The sequence below is a fragment of the Lactuca sativa genome, chromosome 8, assembly GCF_002870075.4.
Source record: "Lactuca sativa cultivar Salinas chromosome 8, Lsat_Salinas_v11, whole genome shotgun sequence".
In the NCBI taxonomy this organism is placed as follows: Eukaryota; Viridiplantae; Streptophyta; class Magnoliopsida; order Asterales; family Asteraceae; genus Lactuca; species Lactuca sativa.
The window spans coordinates 182,643,966-182,653,584 of NC_056630.2; the positions used below are offsets into that span (position 1 = coordinate 182,643,966).

Below are 9,619 nucleotides of genomic sequence, written 5' to 3' on the forward strand. Positions count from 1 at the left end.
TTCAAAACTATACCAAAGGAAGCTATATACTGCTCTCGCATACATGAAAAGCATCCTTTCGGATATTCATCTACGGAGAAAATCCGCAGGAGTTGTCGTTTTCCGCTTGTGTTATTGGAGCTATCGTTGGTTCTTGTGCTTACACATATTATCCGTCACCTTCTCAAACCTCTCAAACAACCACGAGTTATATCCGAGATCCTTGTACGTTCATTCCTTTTTTTCTTGATTAAATGAAGTTTTGACAAATTTCCCTTAATGTTGAATTTATATATATATTTGCTGTTAAAGGGTGGCATGATTGTTGGACCATCTTGCTTAAGCCGTTACAAGAAGTTTGCGAACTGGATCTTCCCAGGCCAATCGGCGTACATATATCGGAATATTGGTACATTTGCTTTCATGTATTTCATGTTCTTATCCGGGGTGAAGATGGACCTCCTCATGATAAAAAAAGCAACAAAAAAGCAATGGTATATCGGCATGGTTGGTATGGTTGTACCTACGGCAGCAACAGCATTGGTTGCTGTATGTGTCAGAAATTCTTTAGGCCCTGAAATGATGAAAGTTTCTTCGATTTGGGGTAATAAGTGCATCCCTAGCTATAACAGCTTTCCCTGTTCTCCACCCCATCATGAGAGAACTCAACCTTTTGAGCTCTGATATAGGTCGAATGGCATTAGCTACGGCTGTTATTGGTGACGTGGTCGGAATTAATGGGCTCGTCGCATTTGAGATTGCTAAACAAGCGGAAGGTCGGCCCTTGGCGCCATTGGGATACGCCATGTCTGGGCTATTCTTTTCTGTAATTATCTTTGGTGGGGTTCGATTGTTGATGTTTTGGATCATTAAGATAACACCAGAAGGGAAACCAGTTGAGCAAGTTACGTAATTTCGATCTTAGCAGGAGTTCTAGCGGTGGCGTTCTTGACTGATATGCTTGGGCTCGCCATAGTTAATGGTCCATGGTATTTGGGTCTGGCGATCCCTGATGGCCCACCGTTAGGATCTACCTTGACCCATAAGTGTGAATCAATTTGTTCTGAAATATTGATGCCATTTGCATATTTAAACATCGGCTTGATGACAGATGTGTTTGCCATGAGGGATGATTGGTCGAAATTGCAGCCTTTGTTTTTTTGTAGCGTTGACTGGATATTTAACGAAATTTGTGTCAACTTTACTGGTTACTCGATTCTTTGACATGTCCATGAGAGATGGGGTGACCTTGAGTTTGATAAAGAGCTTGAGAGGTCAAGTCGAGCTTTTGCTTTTTATACACTGGTTGGACTTTCAGGTTCTCTCTTTCCCTTTCTCTAAAGCCATGTTACAATAATCTTTTTCAACTAAATTTTCTCTAAAGCCATGTTCTCATTTAAAAAGCTAATAATTAATTTTTGCAATCTGTGATTAATTATTATATCCAGATGATCGGGATTCCACAGTTTACTATGTTTGTACTTTTGACAACGGTGATGACGGGAATAGCATCGCCGTTAATCAACATAGTCTACAATCCAAATAGGCCATACATGATCAATAAACGACGAAACATCCAACATACTCCTCCTAACACCGAACTCAACGTTCTGGTGTGCTTCCTTGATGAAGAAAGTGTTCCAGGAATGATCCACCTTCTAGAAGTTTCTAACCCAACAGTACACAGTCCTTTCTTAGTATACGCTCTTCATCTTGTCGAGCTTGTGGGCCGAGCTGCTCCCATGTTCATCGATCATACAGGAGAACCCAAAGAAAATGATAAAAAGAGCCAAAAGGATTACAGCGGGGCTGTACATAAATCCTTTCAAACTGTCCATGAAACCAGGGGTGATGTTATTAAGGTTCACTCGTTTACCTCGGTAGCACCAAAAAGAAGCATGTACCAAGATGTTTGTGAGCTTGCTTTGAACAGGAAAGCATCTTTGATAATATTACCGTATAATATGTCCCCAATGAGAGGCTTAGCAGGGACAGATATGATTCAAAACAGTGTGAAATCTTTGAACTACACTGTGTTGGACCATGCACCATGCTCGGTGGCCATGTTAGTCGATAAGGGGGATTTCAGGGCACCCACAAACCTACGCATGTCTGTGACACTACAATACCATTTCGCAATGCTTTTTCTAGGTGGAGCAGACGCAAGGGAAGCATTGGCGTGTGCTTGATAGGATGGCTGGGAATCCGAATGTTTCACTTACTGTGATACGGTTTCTTGCGTATAATGGTGAAGGAGATAATGAAATGGAAAAGAAGCTTGATGATGGGCTGGTGACTTCATTTTGGGTGAAATATGAGGGGAATGAGCAAGTGGCTTATCGGGAGGTGGGTGGTGAGAAATGGTGAAGAGACTGTAGCAGCTATTCGAGCCATGAATAGTGAGGATTATGATCTTTGGATTGTGGGGAGAAAACTGGGGGTTAATCCGATTTTGATCGAAGGTTTGTCGAGTTGGAGTGAAAATTTGGAGCTTGGAGTGATTGGTGATTATGTTGCATCTGTTGATTTAGGGAGCACGGCTTCAGTTTTGGTAGTGCAACAACAGGTTTTACGAGACAAAGAGACCAATTCTGGGGGATTGCGAGGGCGAATCTCTAGATATTTTAGTGATATTTTATGTTTTTGATTGCTAATGGATAAAAATGTACGTTTGTTATTGTAATGACTCAGAATGAATAGCATAGGGAAAAGAACCGGTAGCGCTTGGCCTATTGATCGATTAGATTCATAAATCTTGTGTATGCATTTACTCTTAAGTTCGGTTTGTTTTCGTGTATATATTGGGTGTAAAATTTTAATCCGCTGTAGTATAGTTTCATTTTACTCCACTGCTAGAAAAAGGTTTTTCCTTGACAAACAATGTCTTGTCATACATAAATGCTATGACAGACAAATGTTTGTCTGTCATAAATGCTCTGACAGATAAATGTTTGTCATTTAAAGCCATGTCATGATAAAAAATGACACACATTAGGTCTGTCATAAAATTTAACGATAGACTTTTATGACCAACAATTAAGACATACATATATGACATGCGTTTTCCACGGGTCCAGCTATTTAGACCCTTTTTACATTCTTAAAGGGCCCCCTAATAATTATTTTAACTTTTTTCCTAAAATAAACTAATCATTACAAAATAATTATCTTTTTATTAATTATCATTACATAATATTATACCCCTCATGATTACTTTATATTTTTAATTTTAAATAAAACTAATCATTACATAATAAAAGAGTTCAATATAAAGAATTGTTTATAGAAAAATAATAATATCATTTTTATAAAAAAAAATATTATATATATATATATATATATATTCAAATCTATAAAATAAAATATTTTAAATAAAAAAGTTAAATTTTTTTTTGTTTTTATATGCAATTTATTAAAATAATTTTTATATGAAAGTATAATAATAAATGACTTCAAATACAATATGATAATAATAAAATAAAATTCAAATGTAATTACATATGAAAATAATTAAAATATATTCGTACATAAAAATAATTCAAATATATTTGTAAATAAAGTTCTAGTGGAACAACTGGATTTTTCGGTGTGCATGTCATCGCCTTGTCGGACCACGGAAGCCACCCATTCGCCGCCGCCGTCGGCAACCACAACTGTCGACTCACCATCTCTCTCTCTTCTTCGTTCTCTTTTTATTTTCCCGGCAGCTTCTAGCGGTAGGAAGAATGATACCTTTTTGGTGTGTGGGGGGATTTTTGTGTATGCTTGTGTATTTTCAGATCGTGTTTTCGGACGATGACCGTTTTTATATTAGGCAGTGAACATCCAAATAAATCTTTTTTTTTTTTTTTAAATTTTAAATATTAAAACATAATATTATTTTTATGATAAGATAAAATGATGATTTTTGCAATACAACAAAATCATCACTTGGCTTGCGAAAAGGCTTTTAGTAAAAAAAAAAGTTATAACGGTTTTAAGCCCAAATTTAAGGTTATTATTTTAGAAATACAACAATAATTTATTTAAATTTTATATATATATATATATATATATATATATATATATATATATATATATATATATATATATATATATATATATATATATATATATATTTTAACGTTTTATAGTATTTAATTAATATGAAGAAAATGAAAAAAAAGCACATGAAAAAAAAACGCATGGGTTCCTTATTTTTTGTTAACATTTTATTTTCATTTTTAATTGTATGTTTATTACTCTTAATTAATGAGAATGTGTGACAACCCGAAATTTCCATTGTACGAACATTATCTATTCAATAGAAGCTAGTTCAGTTTCAGTGATTTTCAAGCTTTTTCGAACAAGTTTGTGTACATTAGGGTTTATGTTTTAGAGGATATCAGGAGAGTGGATGCTCCTGGTTTTGTGAAAATTGGGCATTCCAAGTTTCATACTGTTACAGTCCTATATCCAGAATAAAAATATTTTCTGCCAAAATATTCCAGGACTATAAATAGTTTTCTGAATTAAATTAATTCATTTTTCACAATTCCAAATAAAGAAAAGCCATATTCTCTCTGACGGATCTTCAGGTTTTCATCCCAGATTGTGAGTCTACTTTTCTATATGTGTTTCAATACTTGTTTGATGCTTATTAACATCAATAACATGTTAGATTACAAGATCCGGGAGTTTACCGCCCAAGAACGTTCTTGGGGAGTAAACTCCAAAATGGAACTTTAATGCTTTCTAGACCCATTCCTATGTTAGAGGACTTATCAAGGACATTGTGTATGATCTTTATAGGCTAGAAATCATCCAAGAAACACAAGTTCTTGGAGTTTACGGCCAAGGAACTACCTTGGGCCGTAAACCCCTTTTAAAGGGCAATTAGTGCCCTAAAACTTCCCCAAATGCTTAAGGACTTAAACCCTCAATTACTTGTGCTTATTTAAGGCATCTAAACCCATAAAAATCATAAGTTTGTAGGAGTTTACGGCCAAGAACCCCTCTTGGGCCGTAAACCCCTTTTTGAAGGGTAAAAATCATTCCAAGCACACCTTAAGCCTTAAGACAATTTACCTTGCACCCTTGGGACTAGAATGGAGAGTAGAACACATAAAAACCACTCCTTGAAAGGAGTTTACGGCCAAGGAACATGGCTTGGGCCGTAAACTCCAAGTGAAGGCACCAAAGTGTGCCTCTTGTCCCCATTAGCCTTAGATAAATTCATGGAAGCCATCCTTGATGTTTAAGAGCCTCAAAACAATTAAAATCCAAGAGTTTACGGCCGTAAACTCTAGGGTGAATGACTTTAGGCCGTAAACTCCCATATGGAGTGTTCTAGAGCCTTAAACTACTTCATGTGTTATTCCAATAAAGCTAAGAGTGTTCTAGGATCAAGATAGCACCACAAAACACCCAAAACCACCCTTTGAGGAGTTCACGGCCATAAACCTATGAGTTTACGGCCGTAAACTCCAAGGTATGGGGTTTTTTGGGTGGTGAACTCCTATACAAGGCCCTTTGATGTTTCAAACCCTTTTGCCTTGTCCCGTAGCAACTTAGATGCAACCATTTGAACCTTAAACACTCATAAAAGTGTTTAAATGTTTTCTAAGTGTCTTAACTTATTTATTTAAGTTATTATATGTCTAATTAGTTATATATATGCTTATTATATGATAACTAGGCTCGTGCGTGTAAACCAGTCTCCGTTTGCCACCTAGCACGGTAGCCGACACGGCAATTAAAACGACTCACCACAAGTGAGTTCATACCCCTTGAATCAACCTTTGAAATGATTTTAAGTGTTTTAAATACTTTATGGGGGGGGGGGGGGGGGGATACAAGTCAAATACTTATAAGTTATTGCTTCAATCACATGTGATTGCATTTAATCACATGTGATTAATAACTAGGAAAACAACGATTTTTACCACTGTTCAAACTGTTTATCAAATTGTTTTACTTTGAAATGTTTTACAAACTGTTTTACTATCCAAACTTACTTATAGACTGTGATTTAAACAAATGCTTCTTATACTTGAACTGTTTTATTAACTTATGCCTTCAAATTGTTTTATAGATCGACATCAAGTCGATCTCCTCTTGAAATCATATTTATGCTTCAAATGTTTTATGAAAACTTAGTTATGCTTTATATATTCAATTGCATGCCCATATATGTATAGATGTATAAATAATGTTTAAAGGACTTAGGAAGGCCATCCGCCCTATTTCCTTTTCGCGCCTTGAGATGTGGTCTGGTGGGATTTCGGGTGACCATCCGAAGGTCGTTTCAATATTACTTATATATCATATATACATATATAGACATAAAAGTACTTCCATATTCATTCTTATCAGTACATCATTAGTTAGTTACCATCGGGGTAACACAGGATCAGTACATATACGAGAAACAATACATATACAGATATACGAGAAACAATACATATACAGATATACTAGAAACAATACATATACAGATATACTAGAAACAATACATATACAGATATACGAGAAACAATACATATACAGATAGACTAGAAACAATACATATACAGATATACTAGAAACAATACATATACAGATATACGAGAAACAATACATATACAGATATACGAGAAACAATACATATACAGATATACGAGAAACAATACATATACAGATATACGAGAAACAATACATATACATAAATACGTAATAATTGTGATGCACTGTATCGGGCATGCCTTAAATGTCATGGCCCGAGTTGTAGCCAGAATTCTCTTGGAGGGAGAGCGTGAGTTTGCATATAGATCTATACTGGATTGACTATCCTACACCTTGCTGCTAGCTACAGCCGGACCTGCAGGTGTGCGGGTGCCAAACGTCATTTCTTTTATTACGACCATTCATTATGTCGTTGTTACCAGTCGATAGCATGGTGCAATTTATCACATTATGCCTTAATATAAATCCGGTTTAAGGTAGTAGTATTTGGTACAGCAGTAGTCTTATTATACAAAGCTACAGTACTACAATGATTTACCCATTACATATTTTAGTGATAATCTCACTTAAGCATTAGTGTACAAACTATATTTTTAACAAATGATAGTTATACTTGGGTAATTACACACTTTTACAACAGACAAGTTTACAAAACAGTTTAGCCTTGGTAGAAGGTTACTTTTATAGAAAATATAGGATTTTCTGAGAGATTCAAACTTTTACAAACACTTTCAAACATTTGCTTACATTTTTACAAACTTATACATTGAGACAGGTTCAAACGTTTTTACAAGAAACATTGACACTAAAATACTTATGAACTCACCAGCTTAATGCTGATAAACTCTTTCAAAATAACTTGTATTCTCAGGTCATTAGTAGACAGGTACCGAGGCCAGCTTTTGAGAAGATGGAGTGCATTCAAGACTCATCTCATATTATTTTGTGTTTCATTATTTTTGGTGTCTATAACTGTACAGAACACACTTGTATTAAAATTATATATTTAATGCAATGGATGATGTTGTTTGCTTATTTACATTTACTGTGTTTTGATACTATACATGACGTCCTCCGCCCCAGAACGTTTCCGCCGTTCTTGGTTTTGGGGTGTGACAGATTGGTATCAGAGCATTGTTTATAGTGAATCAAGTATATCAACCCATAAAAGATATACTAATCTATAAACCCAAAAGGGACTAAAACACTCTGACCAAGAGTCTATACTTTAAATAATAAAATATTTAATTAAGTATACTAGTCTACATTCATACTAAAATCAGTGTCACAATGACAAGAACAAAAGTATTACGATTGTTGAATATCACAAGTGAGCTCGGGGATGTATGGTCAGTCCTGGGAATGGCATAGCCTGATCAACTATGCTGGTCCTAGGAGTGATTAGCATATGCCCTAGAATGGTTGTGATATGTTAACAAGTCTAAAAACTTACCAACAATACCACAAGAAGATCAGTAGAACTTAGAACTTAAAATACTATAGGATTATTTTGTGCTACTAGTTACACGTATACTATATTCTTATACCTCTCTTCTCGCGTAGATCTAAATGGCTGGATTCCATCATGGCGACCCGTACTTTCCCAATGAAGGCAATGCCGGGTGGATCGATGAAGAGCCCGAAGATGATCATCCAATCCCTTTGGATGATCACCTCGCAGAAGGCTTTTCAGATGGATCTGACTCCGAGCCTGAAGTCAACAACCTACCGCTTGTAGGTCAAGCCCCGAACAACAACCCTCGACCAGCGTTTCCAGGTCCTACACCCATGTGGGCAAACAATCTGAATCGCTGGAGTGATGAACAGGGTCAACCCTTGCCATACTTTGGGGACCGAACCTTTTACAACATTAGCGATGGTGGCTCTGCTGACAGAGCTCTGCCAGTAATCATCCGCAGAATAGCTCGTAATGTCGAGCAAGGTCGAGCAGCCATCGACCGGGTCATGGAGATTGATGCCAATTCAGGTGTCAATACAGTCCGCATCCACCGTCTTGAAGAAGACATGGAACGGACCCGGAGAACCAACGAAACTCTGCAGCAACAGCTGGCTGCCTCCCGTGCTGAAGTCTTAGAACTTCGAGCTCGTCAGAGAGCTCAGGACCGACACCTTCAGGAGATGTTTCGCCAAGTGTCCGACCTCAGGGCTCGCCCGAGAAATTCCCATCGCCATTAGATGATGTCTAGTACATCTCTGTCTTTTGATTTAGGGATAGCCTTGAACTTATGTGCTCTGAGTAGCACTTGTCTGTAAAATATTCCTAACTTTCGGTACTCTAATTAGGAATTTAGGACTGTCAGTCTTGTCCTTATGGTATGATGTAAGACCTACTGTTAGGTCGATTTTCCTTGAACTTATTACATCAGTAATACCCGTACTATTGAAATCTATCTAATTTGTGGGAAAAATTTGTACACTTGTGTATTCCTACTAATATTCCTTATTGTGATTTCAAACACTCATTCAAACTGTTGGGCTATGGTTAGTTAGTCCATGGGTCACTCTCACGTTGCTTACAAATTGATTCTTATCATACTTCGTGTCTTTATAAACTTATAGCTGAAGGATGCCTCCTTGCAAATCTCTCAGGACTAGGAATAATCCTGCATCTCCACCGCCTCCTCCACCTGCGGTCATCGATACTGCAGCTCTGAATGCTGCCGTAGCTGCAGCAGTGGCTACTGCCATGGCTCAGTATCACTCATCCGATGCTAGCAGAGGTGGAACCCCTGTTGAATCTATCCCAGTTGAAATCCCTGTGCGCTCGAGAGAGTGCTCTTACAAGGATTTCACAAACTGCAAGCCGAAGCCTTTCTATGGCACCGGCGGAGTCATTGCTCTCTCGCAATGGTTCGAGAAGACTGAATCAGTCTTCGAAATCTGTTCGTGCCCTGCAACATTCAAAGTGAAATATGCCGCATGCACCTTGGAGGATAAAGCCCTAATGTGGTGGAACGGCCACGTCAAAGCCCTAACTCTCGTCGTGGCTAACGACATGGGCTGGGCAACGATGAAGGACCTCATGACTGAGGAGTACTGCTCGAGGGGCGAAGTCCAGAAGTTAGAACATGAACTCTGGAATCTGACCATGAAGGGCACCAACGTGATCGCTTACACTTCCCGTTTTAGCGAACTG

The 9,619-nt window shown here is 37.4% G+C and overlaps 1 protein-coding gene across 1 annotated transcript in view; it reads left to right on the forward strand.

Annotated features, from left to right (window-relative positions):
• The window catches only part of LOC111881761 (cation/H(+) antiporter 24), a 4,066-nt gene extending 1,440 nt beyond the window's left edge, over window positions 1–2,626 (forward strand). Inside the window, 8 exon segments of the mRNA XM_023878154.2 lie at window positions 19–204; window positions 292–585; window positions 587–881; window positions 884–1,149; window positions 1,151–1,297; window positions 1,428–2,165; window positions 2,167–2,328; window positions 2,330–2,626. Of these exon segments, the coding sequence (XP_023733922.2) occupies window positions 19–204; window positions 292–585; window positions 587–881; window positions 884–1,149; window positions 1,151–1,297; window positions 1,428–2,165; window positions 2,167–2,328; window positions 2,330–2,626 (2,385 nt within the window).
• The last annotated feature ends 6,993 nt before the right edge of the window (window positions 2,627–9,619 follow it).